This window comes from Pieris rapae, chromosome 18 (genome assembly GCF_905147795.1).
Source record: "Pieris rapae chromosome 18, ilPieRapa1.1, whole genome shotgun sequence".
Classification (NCBI taxonomy): domain Eukaryota; kingdom Metazoa; phylum Arthropoda; class Insecta; order Lepidoptera; family Pieridae; genus Pieris; species Pieris rapae.
In genome coordinates, this window is record NC_059526.1 from 892,813 (window position 1) to 920,519 (window position 27,707).

Genomic DNA, 27,707 nt, shown 5'->3' on the forward strand with positions numbered 1-27,707 from the left:
TATTCTTAAAAAGCTTTATTAATGTCTTCAATAAGTCTAATATATAACATTTCATTAATAACTATATATTCCTGTAACAACAAATGTATAACAATTACCTATAGTATATATTAACCTACAGTTTACAAGTTACCAATCGTTTTGATACATTCTTTTCAAATTTTAAAGACGCTATTAACGACACGTAGCAATTACAACTGGTAAGTTGTATAAATGACGCGATATGTTCAGTTTTACTTTTGGGATGTACTGTACTAAAGTCTTATAGCAAATATTATTCACACAAAAAGCGCTTGTAAATCTCAGAGACAGTACATACCATACTGTTAAAATATGCTTAAATTATATATTTAATCATTTGACAACCCACTTAACATATGATATGTAATGAATGGTCTAATTATCTATATATATGGCACATAAATTAAACTATATCTACGGAAATAGTTGACTCGACCTGCGAGACATCGAGTAAAATTCTATCCTATTTCTACCTATAAGATCGAAAATATATTTAAAGTGTATCGTAATAACAATATATTTTATAGTAAACGGTGAAAAATGAGTGAATGGTGAAAATTTACCACGAGATAAAAATCATTTTCCTTTATAAAATAAAATTAAGATCAAATAATTTTAATAGTAGACGTAAAACGCTGCAAAGAGAGTTTGTCCTACGTAATTCACCGATATTAATTTATTTATAAAAACAAATATGAGTCACAAAGATGTTCATAGTGGGCGTTAGGCCACACATACAACATTTGTACAGGTTGGCAATTTATTGATGTATATTATCACGCCTTCTACGCTAAGGGTTAGGCAGATCTACACTAACTACGATCCTGACATACCTCTCTCAATTTAACTGCTTCTCATTCCACCGTTCTACAAGGCCAAACCTTTATATTATACCATAATTTATAAAGTTTATGCGAGAAACTCTTTGGAAATAGATCATATATCATATTTCCTATCGTTACTTTAATATCAATTAAATCAGATTCAAAACAAAGAAATCTTACTTTTACATATTGATAGGTTTGACAGTTAAATATTATTTATAATGGAATGTATTAACTGAAAGTTCACTATAATTTACAACTGTTTTATTGCGAGGTGCATCGATCACAGTATGGTTCAATATATAATATTAAAACGAAATTAAACATTAATATATCTAATATTATATGGTAAAACTATTTCGTATTAAAATATACACATATAAAAACTCCTCTAATATATTTTATCTCTTTTACCAAACTAAAACGCCGATAACAAATATATTGCCATCCCTCTCAAACAGCGGAAATAATAGGAAGCATCATCGTTAGAGAGAGAAGGCAATACTCATGTCTAAATCTACTCATCTATATCATAGTCAGTCATTTCGTGTACACTCCTGGATTAAATGTTAGAATTTCCTTGCAGCAACTCGGGCAGCAATTGCTGCTGTCAACGCAGACCCCTTGCCACTTCCATCTTCAGCGCCTAATAGTGTGAACTAGAAAAAAAAATGATAAGATATTTTTACCTATATAGTATATATGATATGATAAATGCGGAGATTATTATATTTGTTACATGATAGTTGCGTTCTGTAGAAATATCTGTACTTTTTATTTATTAATATTACGAAATCTTTAAGTCTGCTTAATATAAATAAATTTACGATAAATAAAAGTGAAGTGAGCAGCGATCGTCCTTTCAGTAATAATGATTTTAAATAGACGTAATAATTAACTAGAGAAAGATAAAAGGAAAATTAAGTATATCCTTTTTAATTACACTAACATACTTCTTTTGGCCCAAAAGCGCACACCAATAGAGCGATGGATGATGACGGTACGAAATAAAATAGGATGGAAAAAGTTTGAGATGGCCTTCTCAAGGGCCGCATCTTACCATAATACAATTGTATATTTATATATTTCTTTTTGTGTACTATATGTAAATAAAGACATCTTCTAAAGAATATTTTACCTATGACATATTACTAAAGACTAAATAAAAAATCTGTAAATGTTACCTTGTGCTTAGGAGCCAGCAATGCGATATATTTGTTCATGAGTTTCGCGATACGCGGGTGTCTTTTGAAAACCGATCCGTCAACTGCCACAGCGGTGTGATTCCGTTCCATACGACGCAGTATTGTTGAGATACCTGCAATTTTATTAAAAAAATAATTATTTATCATTGATAATTTTTAGAAAATATTGTCGTCTCTATTAATTCCGAAGTTTCAAAATCATAAGAATTTTCCAAATTCCGTCTGTACAAACCAACTTAGGAATTCAAGCACTTCTCAATATAATCTTTGGCGAATTAATAATACTTATCCAGAGCCTGATAAGTATTATTTATTAATACTTATCAGATCAGATATAATTATCATAGATCTGGCTAGGGATGGCTTATCAATTTAAATCAATTTTAAGTGACTCTCTAATAACAATATCTGATATCGCATTGTTTAGCAAAAAATTACTAGTAAAATCTAAAAATATAACATTTTTATTTTTTACAACATTTATGTATACCATAACTGTCAGGTATTTTAGAAAACATATCTTGTAACATATGATGCAATATACAGTATATTTATTTATTTATTTATTTACACTTCGTTGCTAAAGAAATACAAATAACACAATATATATAAATTACAAGGGATGCAACGGGCGGCCTTATCGCTAACAAGCGATCTCTTCCAGGCAACCCTAGTAAGAAAAGAAATAAATAAAAAATAAAAAATATAAATAATAAAATAGTATATGTTTATGTTACAGTGTAGATAAAGCATTATATATCATGTGAACTTTAATCAATAAATGAACAACTTTTGTTATACACTAAGCATGGGGCATCTGTATATTTCGCTAAAATTAAATCTCCTTATCATAATTAATTGCTATGTACTTACATACAGATACAAGTTGCGCGGCGCGGTTTGATATGACACGGGCGACATGTTGGGCGACTAAGGCGTCGGCGCGCGACATCGAAAAGCCTCCACAGGCTTCGCAAAGAGCTTCAGCTGTGCGTTTCCACTCGCCAGCTGCATTTTCTCTGAAAGGAATTTATTTAATAAGAGATCATTTTTAGGCTTAGCCAGTGGCGTATCTGTGGTGGCACCAGGTGCGGAAGTTGGTGGTGTCACCCCATCAAAAGTAAAAAGCAATAAATATTGTATAATTAAGGACATGGATTTATTAAAAGATCGCGAGTATGGGACGGGGAATCCCCGAATTTTTATCCTCTCCACTTCAACAGCGCCTACCTTATAGAGTAAACCTTCAATCATCAGCGGTCAATTTAAGATAATAAAACTCACTCTTCAAACATGCTGACGTGTGCACTAGCAAGTTCTCCCCATGTGGGTGCAGCAGGGAAGACACCGTCCCTGGCAAGACCTGCCAGCACTGCGCACAATAGGTCCCCCAAGTATTTACCACCAATGTATTTCTCAAAACTAAAAAATAAAAATAAAAAATATATTAGAATTATATTTAGACAAATTTAATGTCATCAATGAAAACTGCCGGTTTATTTTCATAGCTTTCATAACGATCCGCCATTGTTACGAGCACATTGTATGTAAAAACTTTATATACTTTTATTATTCTTGATATATAATTAGGTACATAAAGCGCTACTATAATAGGCAATCCAATAGGTAAGTAGGTGGTCAGCCCTCTGTGCCTGATACATGTCCTCAACTTTTGAGTGTAAAGGCAAACAACGAACAAATTCTAAATGCGCACATAAAAACTCCATTTATCGCTAGGTATCAAACCTATAACTTAAGGGATGAGTCGGACATTGAAACCTCTGGGTTCACATTGCTCGAATAATATTCTTTATATTTATTTAAAGTAATTCTATTTTTCCGGCTATGGTTAAATTAACACCTTAATATCCTCTAAAGAAAGTTGGATCTTCAATATTACATCACATTATACTTAAAAGACAAACCGACAAACAAAATTTATTCATTCATATTGAAAACTATGACGAAAATAAGAAACTAAAAGTCATTATTCACTTAATCACTCAAAGAAAAATTTATTAATTCTTCGCTGCACTTTTTAATTGCTAATTTTACAGGAACTGCAACCATTAGACCAGGCTTCAATTAATGAGTCATACCACCATCGCATCATCAATTCTTTAATAATGCAAAAAAGCGAAACTCACGTAAAACTCGTAGCCAACAACGATTTCCGATCAACCTCATTATCAAACTCCGTTCTCATGAAGTTCAGGCACCCATTATCACCAAACGCACCCCACTCAATATCAACACAGACATCATGGACTCTCTCATGGGATGACTCCCAATGCATGACACGATCAGCCCTCTCCATGTAACAACCGTTGGAGCCAGTACCCAGGATGACACCAATCTAAAAAAATATTTACACATTAATTAGAATTAGAAGAAGTTAAATTCACTACAATGTTTTTTATTATATGGACAATTGATGCTACTGTTATGTTATAAAATTGTTTTTTTTGTTTTTTTTTTATAGAACAGGGGGCAAACGGGCAGGAAGCTCACCTGATGTTAGGATTTAAGCCCTAAAGAAAGAGAAATAGCACTGAGTTAATAATCATTGGGTACATAGTATAGATATGTAGGCCAGTATAACACAGACAGTCTCACTTGCAATTGCATTTTGTGACTATACCCAACCTTTTTTGATGCAGGGAAATCAGAGTTAGCGAGATCAAAATTTTAAATTATTTTTTAATCTAAACATTTTAATTAACTTTATTTTATCTTTAATCTATCAAAATGTCTTATCAGACAATCTAGTCTGCCACCTACCGCGACTTCAGGATCCAAGTGAGCACCAGCAACCAAGGTTCCAGTGGTGTCATTCAGAAGAACTTGCACTGTAACCTTCAAACCCCTCTCCTTCAAACACCGCTGGAGTAACGCCGCTACATCCACGCCGGCCATGCCGCCACAGTTAAAGCTTTTGGTCCAGGTGATGAGCTCTCCAGATGATATGGAATGCTGTTTCATGGGGAATGAGAAGGTGAAACCTGAAAAGTATGGCTTTAGCTTAGATATGTTAAATGGTATTAAACTTGAAAACGCCTTTCGAAATGTTAAAAACCCAGTTTCATAGTTAACCCAAGATAATCGAATGTCATAAATCATAATATATAGTCTAAGATCCGGGATTAGAAAAATATACCCTCATCCGTTATTTAGATGAAACAATTTTTTATAGGCTGATTTCAATATCATGAACTTATAAAAACAACCTCTGCCATCATAAGCCTGTTGCAATTAATAGTAATTAATTAATTAACAACTAATTTATTTTTAATTTTTACTTTCTCATGTTAGTTACATGTAATAAGTTAAAACCGTCAATATTTTATATTATATACCTCACTGTAGTAGGCACCCATCTCTATGATTGCTATACTTACCTGCAGCTAGGGGAGAAAAGGTAAAAAATAAATGTAGCTTATTTCCCTCACATGTTACATAATTAAAAATTACGAGTATGATTTGAAAATTTAAAAAAAATTGAGATGGTATATTTTTCTAATCCCGGATCTTAGACTAATACTGGTTCTAGTAGAATTCAAGTCTAAGAACTGGAAGGACTAGAAAGTGTCCTCTGCCCCATCGTAATTAACTGGAACGAAGTAAAAGCACTTCTATTTACCAAGAGACAGTTCATCCTTCTCCATGCCTTCTGATCGTAGGAAGTCCTGCACACAGTCAGCCAAGAAGTTGAACAGATCTACTCCAGGACCAACACGGAGTTCATCACTGAAATTGTATATTTACATAATTATTACTTACGCTTTTTCATTTGCGGGTGAAATTATTACAATAAAGTTATTAAAATATTATTTTAATAAAGTCTAGAACATTGATAAAACAGCAATATTATTTTAAGAGGCGTGATTAATCACAATTAGTGATCACAAAACTACACCACAATCATTATCATTAATTCAAGTCAAAATGACAGGTTAAAAATGTTAAATAACTGTAGTTGCCCCATTTAAAAGGTAGTTTCATATGGAGAAGAATAGTCAAGAATCTCCATACTTACAATTATACATAATAATAAGTGAATACAGAACCAATAAGTCACAAATTAAAATAGGCGAATCGTGTTATAAAAAACAATGCAGCATACAACTAAATTATTATGTAGGTACATGCTGCTCACATATTCACAGATACAGCAACTATAGATTTTAATTATTCTTTATAAAAAAATTAGGGTACTCTATTTGAAGTCTAAACTATATCTACACGATTAATTCGAAATGCTTCTCCAAATACGCAACATCGAAAGCAATATATCGTTCACTTAACACACACGTACCTGATGTGATAATGTTTGACATCCTCTCTCACCAGCTGACCTCCCCTTAATTCTAAGTATAGCACCCGGAAGTTCGTCCCACCAAGATCGAGCGCCAAGAACACACCTTCCTCTGTTCAAACAATCACAATATTTACACATTGTTACCGAAATATTGACATTATTATGCTATATTTGAGTGCTGTTCAAGTTATTTTTTGACGGACGGGACGGAATAAGTTTAATAATTGAATACTGAAGTATTTCCGAACCAATTCGACTAAGGGTCCTTCAAGAAAAGAGCGTATCAATTCTTAAAAGGCCGGCCGCGCGCCCTCTGGCATTGAAAGTGTCCATGGGCGGCGGTATTACTTAACATCAGGTGATCCTCCTGCCCGTTTGCCCCATGTTCTATTAAAAACAATCTTGATAATATTCTTGAAGCCTTGTACAAAACAATAGAACTTACAAGAGAAATAGGACTTACAAGTGTCTTTTTGTCAATTTTAAAAAGAGACTTTAATAATAAAGTAGGTTCACCAAGTATAAATGTATAAAAATGCAATTTAAATCAATAAAATAAGTATTCTATAGTCATGTCTCCAATCAAAAACTATTCTGACTGACCTGTGCCATCTGGAAGTTCTGGAACGTATGTGTTTTCCATCTGGAGACTGGATGGCTTCTCACGTAGGCCGTTTTCAATTTCCCGAGCGAAAACTTCACCCACTTTCCGCAAGGTGGCACCACAGAGCACTAGACCCGATAATTTTGACTCCACCTGCAATTAATTCTGATAAATTATTTATTTGTTTCACATAACTACACTTTGTCTAGTAGATTTGAGGTTATTCGTTACAAATACAAAATACAAATTAGGAAAGAATTTATTAATGTGGAATTTTTTCTTGTTAGTACAAAATAATTCACTTATTGCCCTGTTTTAGCATAAAATGTACAATAAACTTAATAAATAGTTTATGTTTAAATAATACTTAGTGTTCGTAACTTAACAAAAGCGGTTTGTAATTCTGTAAAATAAAGCTAAGAGAATTAATTTAATATTGAAATGAAAAAAGAAAAGTAACTTAAAATTATGGGAAAAGAAAAATGTGTGTGGGTGTAACTAACACAGCATTATGCTGTGAAGAAAACATGTTCCACAGCACTGGTCATTCTGCCAGAACCATCAGTTAGTTTGCGCCTCAGACACAAGACAGAAAATAATGATAGTAAAAATTTACAGTGTAACTAAAGATGTCTTGGAAGGTTTGTGTACAAATATATAGTATATTATAATTAAGAATAGTTGTTACCACAACTACTATAAAAAATTGATAACTAAATATTTTTGGTTGGATTAAAATGTAGATTTCGTCGGATTTTTGTTGAGTATTATAACTGCGACGAAAAGTTGAGTTTTAGTTTTATTTAATTGTAGGGGTTTCCTTGGCAAAGGGACATTATATACATATAAAATAGAGTTGTCGCAATATAGATAACCCTATAATGGAAAGTTTTAGGTTATAATCTTGTACGTATTGTATTTGTAAACAATTATATTTTCTATATTTCTTAGAGCAAGGATTTGGTGCTTATCAAGTAGAACTTATTTTTTAAGCAAACATATGTGTAACTGAGCCAAGCTGGAATATGGTTTGTTTGGTTACATACTATATAAGATTCTCAATATATATGTCGCAGCCAACTAGTTCAATAAGCCGTTCTACTAACAGTTTAGCCTCTGAACTAAACAGCGCCGATTAACTAGTGGCCTTAAAGATATTATTGTCAATACATACAACGGAAGAATATAGTGATTCGTTCTCACTACATTCTTCTATTGCACTTGTTGTTTATTAAACTTTGGAAAACACTATCAAAGCCGTGGTTTGCCGACGCCATTTTGACAGTTTGCAGAGTTTCGTTTCGAGTGTGGCAGAAAGTGGAACTGAATATAAATTAACAGTCAACAGACTAGGCAAGCAATAAGACGTCATAGATCTATGTTATATACCTAGATGTTTTATATATATAATCCCTACACAAACAACTCCAATTTACAAATGTATAGTTTGACAATTTACATAGTGAAACAATGTTTGTAAGCTATAGTTAATAGTATATAAGTTATACTTCTATGGCGTAATAAGATAAGATTTTTATCTTTCGCCTTTTTCTGCGATTGTAGAAAAAACAACACTAACAATAGAACAAACTAAAATGTTGACTATAGCTAAGTTCAGATTGTTTTTTTTGTGCACACCGCACGCATCGCAAATAATTACACTCATTCCCTAACGCGCCAAAATAATTATAACCTCAAAAAGTCATATTAATAAAAATCACGTTCTTTTCAGGCATTCTATTAGATTGCATTTAGCAGGAAGAATACGTAAACTAAACAGGAGTTTTGTATCTAAGCATTCTAGACGTATTATTGTCGTATACGAACCCTTGACAAAATATATAATATACATTTCGCAACGACATATGATTTTATTTTAATATGAATATTTAACATGATTATATAATAATATTTATCTAATTTTGATATTATTTTCCTTTTGCGTCGCAATCCCGTTGACCCGCAATAATTTGTTATCATCTGCGCTTGAGTCGAGGTTAAGGATTACTAACTTGATTATGTTAATTACTTACATAATTTATATTGATAAGGTTATAAAAAACAATATATATCTAAAAGCTTTCTCTTAACGCAGTTAAGTTATCTCAATCAGATTCCAATCAAAAATGTATTGTTTTAAAACGTCCTTAAAAATCTAATTAAATAATCTATAAATTAATTGTCAATGCTGAAGCTTATAAAATTGTATAAAATAGGTGATCAGCCAACAATGCTCTTAATTTTAAGTGCGAAACGATATATTTGTTAAGCGAAAACATCAATGCAATCATATCTACTTGTATCTTAATAGCTATAAAGAGACCGAATCATAAATTAATTATTGCGGGCTTAAACTACAAATAAAGTTTCCCGACGTCTATCTGGACGCGATAAACTCCAACGCACTGCATTTGTATTAAGGTTTTAATACAAATACCGTGCATATATATATATATATAATACTAGCTGATCTGGCAGACGTCGTCTTGCCATGTATTAGGTCCTTACATATGAAATTGGCGTATTTCGTACTGGCCACTTTAATGACGATGTTCTCCTCTTTGGTAAGGAATTCCAAATTCAAATTTGTACAGTTATTTACTCATGTATTTGTGCTTCGATGACCGTCACTCATTTGTTTTTTTCTGTTTGCGTCACTCATTTTACAAAATGGAAAACTTAAAGTATCGCATTATTTACGAGTACGAGTTCCGCCGTGGCACTAGCTAGAGCTGCGGAAACAACTCGAAGGGTGAATGATGTGTATGGCGGTCATGTCGCAAAAAAAAACACAGTTCATTTTTGGTTCCAACGTTTTCGAGGTGTTTTAAAAGGTGCCTTTACAGTGTGGAGGAGTATTTAGACGTTTGAAAACAATTCTAAATAAATTTGCTTATTATGACATTATGTTAATGTTCTTATTATTAGTTTATAAAACTGATTGAGCGGATTTTTATAATTAAACGATTCAAATGTACAATTTAATTTGCAAATAAACGATTTATTTCTTTTATTTATCTGTGGGTCGGAGTAGTAGAAATTAAAAGTCATTACTCAAATATTATAATAAAAATCAACAAATATTAGCAAATTTTAATATATCGATCCAGTAGTTTTTTTTTATTACAAACACACAAACAATTATATTTTTAATAATAGTAAATTATTTACCTATTAAATATAATATTGTCTAAGGAATATACATGACTTTATTTCCAATAATACGACAATTGCAAGTGGTAGCTCATTGCCGAGCTCAATTCATCAGGTCAGTGGCAATTAAGACTGATGGCGCCTTGATTGACACCAAGATGCAACTAATAATACTCGTGGATACAATACAATACATAATATTTATATTGAATGTCTCGTCTTGTCTCCAGATCGATCTTTGTACTAAGAAGATAGACTACGAACGCCCAAACCCAGTAACCTATCTCAATCCATTTTGGACCATCTGAGAGACATTTTCATCTAAATATTGATAAAAAGGTGCCAATAACTAATAGAAATTAAATAGATTTTGACGTTTTCTAAAGTTTTACAGAAGTCTGCAACAAATTTTGCAGATGTTTGTGTAAAATTGGAGTTAAAAATGAAATGGAATTTAAAAATTTAATGAGATACTAAAAGTGACTGAGTTAATGACACAGAAGACTGTATGGTACCATTAATATGGGCATTTATTAAGACTTATATAACATAACGATCGAATATATGCGAGTAATATAATACGCCAAGAAGAAGAATACGCCGACAAGAACCTGTAAGGTTTAAAAAATCTACTTATGTATGTCAATTAAGATACATTTTAATGAAGAGTACCTACATATTATATTAAGCAAATCATTATATTATAGCTATTAACCTCCTAGCTATCAAATTAACCCTACTTTTATTGAAGTAATGGCCTAATAAATGATAAGAGAAATGACTTTATTGTTATTGCAAAGATATTTTTTGATTATTAATGTTAAATTATTTAAACTATTGTTTTGATAACATTATAACCGTTTGGTCATATAAAATTCCAGTTTAAATGTTTAATACCTACTCGTAATACTTAGTTTCTTAAATATTATTGAAAAAAAATTATTACGAAACACAATCTGAATATAAAATCTGAGTCTATACATATATTCAATCAACTATAGATGTGTTTAGAAGATATGAATAATTTTATATCATATCGCGCCTATATGTTACAATTATATATTCATACATTCATAGATTAAATAGTGCTTAAGCAGATCATATAATCATTTTTGCGATTATAACATATATCGTAATGCAAAAATATTATTTTAGATTGGATATTTTTTGTCTACTCATGATTAGTTTAACGAAAAATTACGCGAAGAATTTAAGGGTTTTATTGTAACTCGTTTTTATGCTCATCCGAGCAGGTCCGTCACTTGACTTAACTGCTAACCGCGGCCCAGACACCTGTAACACCTGAAGCCTGGACCTGGAATACGGATTCCATAAAGACTTACCTTAAGAGCACGAGCTTTGTCCTCAAGCTGGAGTTGTGGTGGTAGAAACTGCTTCTCCCAAGGTGTTCCGCTGCCATTTACACCATTCGTCCCATTAATACCATTCGTCCCATTAATACCATTGGTACCATTGGTCCCGTTGGTGTTATGTGTCCCATTAATGGTACCGTTCCCATTTGTGTACGGGATGTGGCCGTTTACGTGTGAATCGACTCCCGCGCATCCGTTCTCTAACATCGTAGACATGTTTTTTCTGTTGACAAAGAATAACTTCGAATTAGGTGCTGATTAAGAGATATTAATCCAAAGATACCGATGAAGCATTAATTTATAGTTCCTATTCTAATGGAAATTGATTTCGTCAAATGAGAACCTATCTTCCGCACAGCAGACACATGGTGAAAGAGTTTTTAATATAAGTTCTAAATATGTTTTCTTTTTAAAATATGGCACAGTCAAATACGTACCGATGAAGGCATTTTGGTAAACAATTTAAAATACAGCAAATCTGCATATTTGCTAGCACTTCACTGCGCACCTCAAAAATATTTCGGCCTTTTGAAAAAATATTAAACAGTTCACACATTATTATAATATTTGATAAGATATCTTTACGATTGTTATAATATATACAGAGTGATCTGAGTTACACACAGCAAGATTTGAAACAATTTCAAATAATTAGAAAATGTCTTCAATGTCATATTATATAGATAAATTATTGCTTGTTCTCTCAAAGTTTGTTTATTTTATATATTAATGGTATATATATAGATAATATGTGCCTATCTTGAACCAGCGTATGCCGAATAATGTACGCACTGAAGTATTTCCAAACCATTCCGACTTTCGAGAAAAAACGTAGCAATTCTGAAAAGACACTCGCAAGCCCTTAGGCACTGAGAATATAAGAAGCAGAGAAAATATTTAAATATATAAATAAATTTAGAAGCCAGAATCAATTAATTAGTCCATAAAAGTATTACTATAAAACTTTTCGTAACCTACATAGTAATAATAATGAAAAATTGATAATTACAATATTAAAACAGACTTAAAAAGTTAGCAGCACCTTTCACGTTGGCTGCATTTCCTCGCTGTATATGCGATACTAATTCATTGAGTGAGGAAAGCACCAGCTATCTACCAGACTACCGGTACTATCGACACACATTCACAGACACACATACACAAACACACACATACACAAACACACACATACACAAACACACACGCATACACCATGTGGTTTCCTTATAATTAATATAATTGTCTATTCTTTACTTATAATCATTTTGTCGATCCGAAGTGGTGGAGGCCTGATGACCTGTAACACAGGTGCACAACCTTTAACAGGCATCAGTCTCACATAAACAATAACAATTACTCCAAAGAAGAATGACAATTATTGTATATGTTTTTGTGAGAAATAAAATAACTATATTATTATTATTATTATTATCTATCAGTCACCAAATTAAATCGTTAATTAGTGCCTGTGGCTTTAAACCCAAGTGTTCGAGTCTTCTTCAAAGAGAACAAAATCGAAATTGTAGGAAAGAATCCTATATTTGAGCCATAATTACTTTCCACTTGCCTTCGACCGCGCCAGGTTTTGTGCTTGTCCGAGGGAGGAATACCAGGGCTAACGTGTCCTCACAAGTAGCACATCCCATCCCACAGTCCAAAGCCAACATATGATATTTAACAATGTTTTAATACTTTTAATCTAACGAAATGTGTCTTAAAAATTATAATGCCTTAAACCTATTAAACCAATCCTGTATATTAATTTAAAACCACCCAGACTTAGCACGTATATTTCCAATGATAAATCTTAAGCCGTCCGTAGGCTCTTTATTGATTGAATGAAATGTCTGGTGATAGCATTAGAATGTAGATGATAAGGTATCAAATGTGTATTTATGATGGTCATTACTGGTTTATTTAGAGGGGGCTAATGAGCAGGTAATACATCATTTTGTCAATATATAATAGATACTCAAGGCCCGCGAATACGTCACCGCCCTTTAAAAAAATGTACAGTTTTGGAATGACAGTCATCGAGGTGATAGGGATGAAATTTCCGATGAAAATACTTTTCTAAAGAAGAGAAGGTGGATAGATCGGTTTACATGTATTTATAGGGTCAAAGATATATGTCAGTGTATGTTAATATGGATGGAGTAATTCTCTGGTCGATTATTTTCCTATTTTTTCCAAAGGGAGACTTTTTAGGCAGAAGCGCCATTTGTAAGCTTGTGCGTACATTGTACAATGTTTTTCGGTATACCTAATAACCAACTCCATATGATTCAACCAATTATTACATTTCTTAAGATATATTCTAGACCAACACGTTTATATCAGTAGAGTAAATAAACAATATAAAACGCAATGAAACAGCAAGCAACTTCATCTAGTAAAAAAGAAATCGACCTTAGTCATGGCAGTGCTGTTATCATGCGGGCGATAACGGAGTCAAAGTTTACGTTATGGTTTAGTGACCACAGATACAGATACAAGTAATAATAGAGGATAAATAATATACGTAAATTGTCTTTGGTTTTGATACATAATAAACTTGAATAAAAAAAGCCTTTTTGAACTTGGCCGGAGATATCTGTATCTTATATATTTTTTAATTGACCAGTTGGTGATCAGCCTTTTTTGGGTGGTTTGTGTTACGATGTTTTCCGTCACCTTTGAACCGATATCAGTTATGAGAGGCGCACGCTGAAGTTACTCTCCTAACACTTACTGATTCAGTATAGATTATATGAAAATCGTCATTAAATAAAATCGTAACTAATAATTAAGGCGAGTCTATCACATAATACACTCATACATAGGTCAACGTTTCGAGTACACAAGTCTTTAATATGCCACTTATAAAGTTCGACCCGGCACCATTAATAACATATATATGTCAATAATGATGTAAAAACAACAAAAAGTTAAATTCAATATGTTTTATCTCACAATATGGACATATTGGAAACGTCGTAAATTTTCCTTATAATTTATTATAATTATGTCAAAACGCACACATATGCAATTTACGTCAGCCCCTCGGTGTGGCTATGACGTAGATTCGCGCCTTCCGACACTTGTACAAATGTAAATCCGATACGAATTCAATCCCAGTCAATATTTGCTAATTGATTTCACAAAATTAACTATTACGTAAAATGTGATTGCCTAAATTGTATATTAGAGACTGTTATATTTAGGGAATTCGTATGAAGGGTTTTCTTTACAGATTCTTTAAAGGCCGGCAACGAACTTGCGAGCCTTTCATGTCGGCATCGGCAGTTTGAATGGGCGGTATCACCACAGCAGATGAGCCAGGAGACCCAGGAAGTGGTATTTTCATTATTAGAAATATTATAGAATAGTCAAAACTATGAGTTCCAAAGTACCTTCATCTGTGTGCCCATTTTCCCTGTGTTCTATTAAACAATTTGTATTCATTATAATTAAAATGAATATATATTTCCATTCATCTTATCTGTAGTACCTATTATTTATATTATCTCTCTTGAATGGAAGAAAGGAGGAAGCGTGTCTGTATTAAACGAACGATATTATGCAGACTTGGAGCGAGATATACAAGGCTCAAAACCTAGAGCGAAAGAGGATCATATTAAACGCCTTCTGCCCCATATAGGGAACATAGGACATTATGTCAAGTGATATTATGATTTTTAATTACACATTGTTTTATGTGGACTGCATTTAATGTAATCATTAAATGTAAATAAATACTTAAAAGTACTATGTGGGCCTAAAGTATTACCTTTGGCAGGATCGAAATCGCTGTTGGAAGTTACAGAATACAAAAGCTGATCACTACTAAGTATCGTTTATATGAAATAAATATCTTATACATGTTTATGACTTTATAAAACCTGTTGGTAATACGTTTGACTATTTACAAACATCTTTACCATACAAATACAAAGTGGCCTTGATAACATAACCACACAATTCATTCACGTTTATGTAATTATACAACTACACAAACCTAATTATTGTATGCAGTACTGGGTTTATGTTCCAGTGAATTAATTTTGAAGCAACGATTACTTCAAATACAAGTTCACTAATTTACAATTGTTTAACAAGAGTTAAACTGGAACTATGATTATAGAAAATAAAAAATAAATCAGTGGCGCTACAACCTCTTTAGGTCCTGGCCTCAGATTTCTGAATCTGTTTTATGATCATTTTTAAATCTAATAGGCAAGTAGGTGATCAGCCTCCAGTGCCAGACACACGTCGTCGACTTTTTTGGGTCTAAGACATGTCGGTTTCCTCACGATGTTTTCCTTCACCATTCGAGCAAATGTTGAATCCGCACATAGATAGAAAGTCCATTGGTGCAGACCTCAGGTACGAGAGTCGCACGTTGAAGCCACTAGGCCAATACTGCTCTCACTATAGTTATATCCCTGATCCAAAATTTAAAGCAAAAATAATAAATTACAGTGCCCCATACTTTGCCGGAGACTGAAATTGTTACAGTTGGTCCTAATTTCTACTTAGACTGGCATACACTGGTGTTGTATTGTATGTTAGCCCACAGACTCAAGTTCTTTAAGCTTAACACACCATACGTTGCGTTGTGTTGACTGTGAAAAAGTTTTGGCCTGTATTGCGCCATGCAAGTAGGTGATCAGCCTTCCTAGTCTCACATGATCGACTTATTGGAGTTGACTCTAAGACTTCCTCACATATACATCAGAACAAATATTACTTATTAACTTAGCTACATATATCGGCAGTTTCACCTAGTCCTGTTTCCGTTTCCGCAATATTTTAATACTGAAAGCTTGTGATTTGCTAGACTAAGACAGCATGTTAGAGCTAGTGGTTTTTTAATAGCAATAGGTAATGTGGGTAAACTCCATAATTTCAATATTTTTCTCGTGCGTCCTCATCTTAAATCATCACGTGTTCCTAGGCGCCACGTTGACCAACCACAAGTAATTTGATCTATTGAGGTTTTTACATAATTTAAAAATTATATATCATAAAACCATTTACGAAGTACAATCATATGTGACTGCATGGAGTTAATTTTTCATACTCGCAAAAGTTCTAGGTTCAAATCCGAGTCTACAATATTTTTATTTTTAAGACACATAACACAAAGACATTTAATATTACAACGAATACTTAAGACTATGATAAATAATTGAAAACTAACCTTATTTACTAAAAATTATGATTTTAACATGAAAGTGCTACTACTGCACTAACGTGCACTAACAGTTATTCAGAAGCTTTTGTCATCTTCAGGACAGCTATCGCGTAGATACCTATATGTGTTGTCGTAAAATAACAATTTCAAAAGGTAAACAACTCTCATAATTTCATAAATAAAAAATATTTATTGTTTAACTATCAATGGCTATTATCAGGGGGTCGGGAGTTCGACGCTTATCTGATAACGTTGCGTTTAGTAACATATCACTTAACCGAAAAATATACGCAGTATTAACTGCATACTTTTCGTTTATGCTATATTTGGTACCAGTAAGCGAAAGTTTTTGTTTTTTTAAACAGATTTAATGCCTTTTCAATTTGTATTGCTTGGCATTGAAATTATAATAATATAATTGCAATTACACATATAAATTGTGAATTGATTATTTATATGAATTTCTTATTTTAAAGTCGAAGTAACATTGTTAACAATTGCAGGGCCTTCGCAGTCATTTGTACCGTAAAAGCTTGCTCTGATATTTATGAAACTATGTTAAAATTATATCTACATATTAAGCGATAAATGAGTGTACTTTTAAAAAATATGCTATATGCTTATTTTTTTTATTACATTGTTTGCCTCCATTCATCTAGAATTTAAAATCATTCTGTGTATAGATTAATACTATACATCGTCATTGCGCGAATATATAATTCTTCATGAGATATAGTTAATATTCCGGTAAACACATCTGATTACAAACTCTGTTTTAATATTTAAATTTTTCTCCATACAGTTGTCTTTTATGTCTAGTCTGTTTCTCGTTTGTCTTTGCCCTACTCTCTACTCTGTGAACGTTACTAGGTGATGTATTGTTTTCGAAACTCAATAAAGTCGGTTATATGTGATAGTGTCTTTCAATTTTAAACAGAAACAGTAATAAAATTAATCTATAAAAAACTGCTTCGAATTATCTTGAACAAAAAAAATCGTGTCCTCTTTTTTAATCAAACATAAACAATATTTTGTTTACAATAAATTTATTGTTTTAGATTAAATAAACAACAAAGTTGGTAAATTATCATTATCACATAACAAATATGTTTATTAAAAAACTTTTATAAATATAATAATATATTTGTTTAATTATTTATTTATACACACATTTTCCACTGGCGTTACAAACTTGGCTCATAATATTTGATTATTTTTATTTATAGGCCGGAACATAAGCCTTTAATCTAATAAATCGTTTGTGTTTGGGTTACACAGTTTACCGTTCCTTCTTCGTTATATAGCAAGGTTATTTTTATCTTAAAACCTAGGTCTATATCTCAGTTCCAAAGAGAGTTAGTTCTAATAACTTCCTGTGGTCTCCCCTCACGAGCGTCACACTTAGCTGCACATCTACATATAGGTTTAAAATATAAGTCATATTCTAAACATATAAGATTTACAAATAGTTTGAAATAATCAAAGTATGAAGAAAGATTTAGATACAATTCATGAAATAGGCCAGGAAAGAATAAGAAATATTTTAAGACCTAAGACAAAAATCTGTTTTAGAAATAATAGTTCTCGCTGCGTTCTTAAGAATCGCTCGTAGTTTTTAGGACTTAAAACGCTACTGAAACAATCAAAGTTCTGAATAATGTTGCCGATACTCTGCTAGCAGGCTCTTGAAGCAAATACCGCATTCAAATCCAACGATATAATTTTCACGTTATAAATACGATACAAACGGCGACTAATAAGTAGCTTACATAGTAACTTACATAGTAATAATGATAATTACCGGATAAATAGAAAACAAATAAAATATATTTAAACTTTTCAATACTTGGATATTTCACCTTATTCTACGTTTGTAAAAAAACGACACTAACAATAGAAAAAAACTAAAATGTTGACTCAGGGTGTTTTTTTTGCGACGGCGTTCGCGCGCTTTGTAAAAATTTACTCTCATCATTTTTTCCCTTACCCGCCAAAAGAAATATAACTTCAATAAAGAATTGGCCAGATTTTATATTTGTTTGACTAAAAAGAATGTAATTTTTTAAAGTTCCAAACTTTGGTTAGAACCTTATTGATTCAAAATGCGCGAGTCGCGAGAGAAAACTTGAAGTTTCAGTGCAGTGATGGCGTATTGTGGATCGTGCTTCTAACCCAAGAGATTGTGCTGAATTATGGCTTTGCCCTAACTGCGTTAAATGGAAAAATCGAGGTCTGACAAGCACAGAAGGCTATTGAAAGTACTTAGAAGAAAAATATTAAGACCCACAAAACATAGGAAAGTTTCAGTGCAGTGTGCGCGTAGATTTTTTATCTATATATGTAGGTATTATATAAACAGTTGAAATAAACTACCAGTGAAAACAATAATTATGTGTTTCTATTATAAACTGTATTTAATATAATGTCAGCAATTGTTGAAATTGCTCTGATTTTATCATTTGCGGGATTAAATTGTTTTGCTTATGTTATTTCTCACACACTAATTTAGCAGTCTGTATTTAAATCTTAATTAATATAAAAATTGCATGACATAAGTTCAGAAATTGCTTATCTTTTATATTGTTTCACAATATGAATACTACTGACATATAGACATTTATTACACTTACAATTATTTAATTACTATAGTAATAAAATAATTGTAAGTGTAATAAATTAATTAATAATAAATATTATTAATACAAATTTAATTACTAATAGTTTGGATATGCTACCCTGACTGTTTGAATTCAAATTTCGTTTCATTTTTATAACTTTTTTAATAATGAAAGTTGTTAAAAATTATATTTTATTCTTCTTGTATCAGTGTGCCGAACGTAACAATCTATTGTAAATAAATAACTAACAACACAAACATACTTTTGATATAGTATTTTTTTAAAATTATAATCTAACATATTCTCTGTATACTGATCAAACTTGCATTGAATTTATTAACGTTCCGATAAATCACTTGAATTGTTCTAATCTAGACTTAAATCAACGTGGGACCATCAAATTGAGATTGGCATTGAGGAAGAGATTTACCCGATTTTGAATTGGGGATTAGTTTACAACCCAGCAATTTATCAACTCCATTTAAAATACTTTCGTCTGAATAACGTTTTGTAGAATTTAAGTTTTTACTATTTCTGATTCAAATATCGGTTACTTTAAGACACTTGGGATAATAGATTTTAACCCACCTATTTTCCACTTCGCTGAGCTCAGGAAACTTTAATTTGTGCCAGGCACGAAGCCGAACAGGGCAAAGGTTAAGCAGCGGTGGGAATATTAGTCGAAAGACGCAATACAGAACTGTGCATTCTTGGATTGGACATAGCAATCTAATAACATTATGTATAGTGTCGGTTTTTTATAACAGACGGCAAGCTGGCAGGATGCTTACCTGATGTTAAGTGATGCCTCCGCCTTCACATTGACATTGCCAGAGGGCTCGCAAGTGCGTTGCCGGTCTTTTTAAATTGGTACGGACTTGAAGGATCCTAAGTTGAATTGGTTCGGAAATACAACGGTGGATATACAACGCGCGTGCACAGGTGCGCAACTAACTGCCTTAAAAACCCTTTAAGGTGATACGGATGGTATTTTGTATTCTGACATCCGATGATGAAACTCAGCTACAGGTATTAATCTGTACATTTCATTCGTCTGGACTAGGGATCACAACCGAACGTTTTGTTTCGTTTTACGTTCTCTAATGACACCTAGACTCGGCGGCTACAAACCGTACAAAGACGCCATCACAAATCGCGTTAAAACTTTTTCCGACCAATTATTATACAAAATCTCGATCTTATTTTACCTTACAGCTAATCTGCGGTACTCATTATTTTTGAGGGTAGTCTTGTGGATAAATTTTAAACTACCTACATCACATTTTCTCACATCACAGTCTCTCATCCCTGAGGTCGTAGGTTCGATCCCCAGCTGTGCACGAGTAGACATCTATGTGCGCTTTTTACAATCGCTCGAACGGTGAAGGAAAACATCGTGACGAAATCGGTATGCTTTATACTCAAAAATCCAATGGCGTGTGTCAGGCACAGGAGACTGATCACTTGCCTATTTGATTGACAAGTGATCATGAAAGTAGTACCACTGATTTTTTTAATTATATTGCTACAAGTAAATGTATAACATAATTTATATGAGTTTATAGGACAATTATAATTAATAACTGCGTTTATGACATCTTCAATGATAGGAAAGCAATGACATTGCCGCTAATTGGTTCTAAATTCATTTATCATTAATTAATCATTGAACTTAACGTGACCCTTGATTATCGGCTAATGTTTGCTAAAGAAATAAATTGTACGCGATTTTCATGGAAAATTTATTTAAATCATATAATAAGTTGATAAAATCTTAAGGGATAGTCAAAATAATTATAAGTTTACAATAATACATAGCCTCAATCCGATATAAAAGTGTTTTCCTTCAATATAACATATATATATATTACTTGCGTAAGATTTTTCATTGGGATGCAAACTTTTTCGTTAGTATTTATTTTAGTTATAAGCCTAAAATGAACTAAATAAATTAAATAAAATTTACCACTTTTGATTTGACAGGTTAAAAGGGAAATTTAAAACGCGGTTAAGTATAATTTATTTCAATTTCCTTAAGAACCAGATGAACCTTAATCAAAAAAGTGGCACCGTATTAGGTCTAAGCCTCATATTTCTCTATCACATGATCATTTGTTAATCTAACAGGCAAGCCTTCCGTGCTTGATACACGCTGTAAACTTTTTGGGTTAGACCCATACAAGCCGGATTCCTCACGATGTTAAACCGTTCGAGCTAATAAATGCGAACATAGAAAGTCCATTGGTGCACAGCCGGGGATCAAACCTGCGACCTCAGGGCTGAGAGTCGCACTCTGTAGCCACTAGAACAACACTGCTGCTCGTGCATATTTTGAAAATATAACTTATATTAAACTGAATATACTATGTTATAAATATATTTTTCCACAAACAATTAATAATTGTATTGAACCATCACAAATCATCAGGCAAAATATGATGTCGTGGAATTTAGTTAAAATTTTTCATATCGACACATAGTAAACGTATTTCATATCTCTAATTGATATTTTTATCGTAATTAAGTCTTTATCAGTTGGTAAATGGAGTCATAAAAACTGTGTGATTAAGATTTATTGAGATAAATTTAGAACGAAATCCACGATAAATAAATGATGATTTACTAGAGTACCAGCTAGCGGTAACAGCATCCTCAATGCGGAATGATTCGGGTATGAATATAATGTAAACTAACATTTATTATTTACTAACATTTGCACTACAATATAAAAAATAAATAAACACTTAGATGTAATTTGTAATTACTAACATATTTATGGAATCTTGTTTTCCGAAATAAACAATTAAAATTAAAAATTTACTAGATTTAATAATAAAGCCGTATCTATGAAAAAATACTAACAATTTGGCGTAAATTCTCATGTTATTTTCATACATTTCACACCTCTTTAATATATTTCCATAAGTATCTGAATGTCCTCTTGGTGTTATGTTTTTATAAGCCATTTAAAAAAAATCTGATTAGTTTGCAAAAAATATCTTAAATATCTCAATCCATCTAAATTCTAAGTCAAAATTTATTTATTCATATAGGTAACATATTGTACACTTATGAACGTCAAAAAATAAATATTAAATGATTCTAATTTTACATTTACTGCCAGTTTTCAATTCAAGGGCGTAGAACGGAAGAGAAGAACTGGAAATAAACTCTCCGCCACTCTTTTTAATCGCCAAGTTTTTTTTACACAATGTTTGTAAGGAGCTGCAACCACTACACCATGTTCCATATGACATATTGAGTAATAAAGAATAAAAAAAAACAAAGATTTGTCCTATATCAGCAGGAGGCATGGTGAAATAGGAGCACGCACTTACATACTCGTGAGAACAACACGCAAATACGTAATATAAACAACTAATATGACCGCATACACGAATTCAAGTACGACCAGTCACCACAAGTAGCACCCGTTAACGAGTATGACGCATGGCCAGCCATCGGCCCCCTCGCCATATTTTAGGGAGAGAGCTCTACATATATCATTTTCCCATTAAGTTTTTTGTCTTCTTCGTTTTCTTTTGTCATAGCGGAAGCCAATCCGTCGCTATTTTCGTCTTTTCAAATTCGGGCCTAGAAGACTCCTTTCGATACTATGTTGACATACTCATAGTTTGTTTTCTGTTTATCAGTGAGGTATTACCAATTATATTACAGTTAATAGGAATTATTTGAATATCATATTCACTGAAGAAATGTTATTTAAATGAGTACTCACCAAAGACAAACGTCTTGCTGAAAATTACAATTTTATTATTTGGTATAAATGACAACTACAATCTGCTTCTGCAATCAATGTGTTGACGTCATACCCTAAACAGCGCAATCTCTAAATTTTCCCGACTGCTAAGTATTTTCACTGTTCGTTCAATTCGTTTGATGGTAGAAAACATGTTCGACATAATATTTGTTTATTTAACATACAATGTACAAAAGTAAATAAAACTTTAATATTGGAGCCCGTTGGCAGATTCAGAGAGAAACGTTATGGATTACAATAAGCTGGATTTTCCGAACGAGTTTTCAAGTGGAGAAACCTGACTTGCAAGAGCGCATTCTTGAGTCCCGTTTGTATCATACTATTTATTTTTATTATTAGAAAACACTTGCTTACTACTTTATTTATTATATATTTTAAATTACTTATATATTCATTGATTAAGGCATCACTGCTGAAATAAGTATTTAAGTAAAAAAGTAAAACAATAAAACCATAGTGTGGTGACCACAGACTAGCGATATATGAATTTTGACAACCCATCTCTGTCATGAATAAACTTTTTATTATTATTATATAACAGGTCAAAACCCGACCGATTGACTAATTGGAAGCACAATAGTATTTAGAATTCCGTCACAGGATGACCAATTGGCTACCCTCGTGATTTATTTGCCAACAACAATGTGTGCACTTAAGCCGCATTGAGTTAGAATTGACTCGGAGTCCAAACATATATTTATATATAAAATTATATGGGATAGAACTTTTGTGAAATTTAATTTAATTTGTCAAATACGCGGTTATTTGTCTAATTTTGTTATATGTTAATAAAGTTTCAAAGATTTTCATTGAATTATCCGATTTTGGTTGAATAGTTCCATATCTATCTAGAATTAACACCTCTAGTGTTATTTATTTACTTAGAAGTAATCTTACAGCTACACATATCCATATTATAATAGAAAACACTTAGACAATATACAAAGCCAAAATAGATTACATTGATATACAAATTATACGAAACAGATAATATAAATCCCTTTAGATAAAAAAGGAAACTGAAATTAAACACTGAACAAACGACAACTTAGAAAAACAATATTGTTACTACTGCTCAAAAAAGCCAAAGTCTTCCCACCTCTCAATTTGTTTCCTTAGATCCTCTTGTGGTGGTGTGTGTTGCGGTGAGGTGGAATATGCCAACATCTTCATTATTTGTGTTATAGTTAGCTAGATAATTAGTGTACGTACGATGCACTTGGAATAATTGCTAATATCTTTTTGCACACGGTTTGATTATTAGAAGCTTGAAGATTTAGTTGCCAATGGCAAAAATTCAGCCGAGAAGGCGAGTATATAAAAAAAATTGAATTCTTTCAGTTTTCAGTAAGAAATCATAAAGATATTTAAGTCATAAATTGTCCTGAGACGTAATCTTAAAAAGCGATTATGATTTAATTGTTGCGGATGAAGACGTTCAATTGTGACAATTAGCTCTTTGCGCACATCTTCATATTACGTAGTTATACCAGTAAAGTATGATTATTTCGTTGTTATAACACAAGTACCATAAAATGGAAGAGAAAATATGTGCTATTTTGAAGATTTTGCAGGGTTTTAGCATGAAATTATTAGATCTGAAGTTGAAACCTCGGCTGGGTACCAAACGTTGTTTCAATGATTGTACCGTGAAAGAAAACATCGTGAGGAAAGCTATATGACACACCAAATTCTGCAGCATCGCCTGTGTAATAATTATTGTGTGTATTTTAATCAATACTTCAATCCTTAAAAGAATATTCCATAAGTCTATTAAAAAAATATCCACTAATGTCTAATGGTGAGCTGCCATTTAGAAGTCTTTTAAACAAATTATGAATTGTGTTTCCTTTCTGTCATTCCTATGCATACTAATCACTTTTATGGTTTGATGATTTCACGCTATTCTTATCACCACTTGCAGCATATTTTTCCTACATTTACATAGTATGAGACGTAAGAGCAAAATTATTATTGCACAGATTGTTACTAAAAACCTTATCATATCCTGATCAATCGTAACGTGTATAATTCTTGTATCTCCTCTTCTTTTGTATTAAATCGCTATTAGCTATTCATGAATTCTAAAGATTAGCTTTTTAGTTTTAGTTAGTTATTCAGTCTTTTATTTTTATTTTCTCTAGATTAAGGATGAAGTTTAGATTAACATAAATATAACTTCTGGTTATGCACTTCTTGCACTCATCTTTTTTATTTATTGTTTTCTTTTCTTACTAGGGATGCCTGGAAGAGATCGCTTGTTAGCGATAAGGCCGCCCGTTGCATCCCTTGTAAGTTTTATGTATTGTTTTATTTTTGTTTCTTTGCAACGAAGTGTAAATAAATAAATTAAAAAAAAATGTTTCAACTTGGAGAATTATTAATTGTATCAGCCAAAGCATGTGCATTCATAGTTTAATAAGCGTGGCGATTTCCTATATACAAGTTACGCCCCAAGAGTACAGCCAGACGTAGGCACTCTCTCTAACTGTGGCATTGCATTTCATTATTTCGCTTATATTCTATTATTGTACACGAGTAGTTCTACTATAGGGTAAAAATAAAATCCTCTATTATTTAAAGCACCCGGATGATTCAGGAACCATACACTGATATTGTAGAGATGAAGAATTTATTTGTTCTATTTGAGGTCCAAAATTAAAAAAAAAACATAATTTTGTATGGTATTGTAAGTATTTAAGTTCAAATTGGTTTTGTAAGGATTTGTGTAAATAAACATTGTGCATAAGCTTCGAGCGTGCCCCAATATTATTTCTACGTCCGCAACTCGGTGAAGGAAAACATCGTGAGGAAACCGGCATGTCCGAAATCAAAAAAATCTACAAGTGACAGACAAAAGGATGATCACCTACTTGTGAATGAAATAAAAATGATCAAATAAACGGAAGAAATCCTGCGCCACTGGATTATTATTATTACATATTATATATGTATGCTAATATCTCATTAAAACAAATACTGCGTATCAGATATGAGTAAAGGTTAACAAAAACATAATAGAAATGTTATTTAGATAAGGAAAAATATATTAATATTTTTTTCTTTCAAATATATTAAGTCTCGGTGTTAATGGAAATAATATTTAAGTTCGGGTGATTTTAATTTATGTTGTTTTTCATTTAACTTTGTAATATACGTAACAGGTCAATTGAAAAATTCATGTTTACGTCTTTTAACACGAAACTTCTGATGATAGATAGATAGATGAAGTTTAGTATTTTTATAGGTTACAATGCCCTTCTTCTTCTTCTTCTGATGTTTATAAAGCACTAATTGGCTATTTTAATGTTGTCATGATTTTCTTTATGTTCATACACTTTCCATTTACGGATTTGAACATAAAATATTAGAACTAAAGAATAAATTACAATGTTCAATTAGCCATACTTTAGATGGTATTTTATCGCTCAATTTTAATTTAGTGCGATTTTAATTACTTTAAAATTGCTTATACATAAAACATTTAATTACGCCATTACTAAATATCGAATAATTAAAAATATGTGCTGATTCATGTGCTTTGCGTAAATTACTTTTTGATTTACCTCGGCATTATCAGAATTTTTAGATACGCATTCACTATATCTATCGCTCGTTCGTAGATATAACGCGAATTTAATCTTATGCCGAGATGTGCGAATGTTATGTTAATATATTAGCACGGAACTGTGACGTATAATATATTATAATAAAAATTACGTAGGTACAAACTGTAAAAATTCCTGGGTAGAATTTCCAAAAATTCCATAATAAATGTTTATATGTTATCAAATGCATCAACCTATACATCTGTTTACTGGTGTCCGAGATCAGAAGACGTCGTTTTTATATAAAAAATAATAATTAAAAAAACACATTTTAAACCTTTTACTAAAATCTCACCGGTTATGGAGAATAAAAATAATAAACGAATTCATTTTATATTGAAAAACTTAATACGATAGAAAATTATTTAACCTATTTTACGCAGCATATACATCAAAAATTTATCACAAAGAATTTATATTCAAATAATACTCACATGGATCAGTTTTGCCGAATCAAAATAACGTCAAGGTCGCGATGATAATAAAAATACACGAGAGCGAAAGCGGCTATTTGGGACCACGGCTGGCGGGGCACTGACAAGTCAAATATACACATTTGTTGATATAGCATTAATAGTCGGACGCGTTGGAGGCCCGTCGCCACACCCGTAGGATTATTACGAAACAATGCGAGCGAGAATCGCAATGAGTTTCAGCTATTTAAAGACTGACAAGGCATTCGCGCGTTTGGTAGGCTGTAACACTAACAGATGAGGCCTCCTATCTTACTCTAACAAGACTGATAAATAATAATAGTTAATGTTTTCGTAAAATATTCGAAAAACAATGTAAGAATCATACAATTATTTTATCCGGGCGTTAGAATATCTTGACAAAAATATGGTAGAGTCATTAAGTCGAGCCACTGTTGTAGGTAACATATTTATTATTTACTATTTTGACGAGTTGATTTTAATTGTAAAACTGTTGGTGTTAGCCCGGGTGTATCGTGTTCCTGTAGCATATATAAATATATATAAGGAATTGCCATACAGCATGATCTCATGAGAATAAAGAAGCATTATT

At 32.1% G+C, this 27,707-nt stretch overlaps 1 protein-coding gene across 2 annotated transcripts; it reads right to left on the reverse strand.

The window, feature by feature from the left end:
* On the reverse strand, nucleotides 1-27,259 carry LOC110991605 (hexokinase HKDC1). Of its 2 annotated transcripts, none has more exons than XM_022257039.2 (11): nucleotides 27,116-27,259; nucleotides 11,469-11,721; nucleotides 6,972-7,125; nucleotides 6,366-6,477; nucleotides 5,691-5,797; nucleotides 4,832-5,052; nucleotides 4,198-4,406; nucleotides 3,335-3,472; nucleotides 2,924-3,069; nucleotides 2,030-2,163; nucleotides 1-1,504 (listed from the first exon to the last, which is right to left on the reverse strand). In XM_022257039.2, the coding sequence occupies exons 2-11, from the start codon at nucleotides 11,712-11,714 to the stop codon at nucleotides 1,415-1,417; spliced, it is 1,557 nt and encodes a 518-aa protein (XP_022112731.2). In that variant the 5' UTR covers nucleotides 11,715-11,721; nucleotides 27,116-27,259; the 3' UTR covers nucleotides 1-1,414. The 2 variants fall into 2 exon arrangements, with proteins under 2 accessions (XP_022112731.2, XP_022112730.2); XM_022257038.2 differs by lacking the exon at nucleotides 27,116-27,259 and adding an exon at nucleotides 11,936-12,030.
* Nucleotides 27,260-27,707: the final 448 nt, after the last annotated feature.

What these genes read in the sequence shown, in the direction of transcription:
- LOC110991605 (XM_022257038.2), bottom strand. Translation starts at nt 11,982, where the DNA reads ATGCAGATTTGCTGTATTTTAAATTGTTTACCAAAATGCCTTCATCG. An exon ending in AGAACTTCCAGATGGCACAG is followed by an intron (nt 6,478 to 6,971) that starts GTCAGTCAGAAT and finishes TTGTTTGAACAG; the next exon opens with AGGAAGGTGTGTTCTTGGCG. An exon ending in GTCAAACATTATCACATCAG is followed by an intron (nt 5,798 to 6,365) that starts GTACGTGTGTGT and finishes ATACAATTTCAG; the next exon opens with TGATGAACTCCGTGTTGGTC.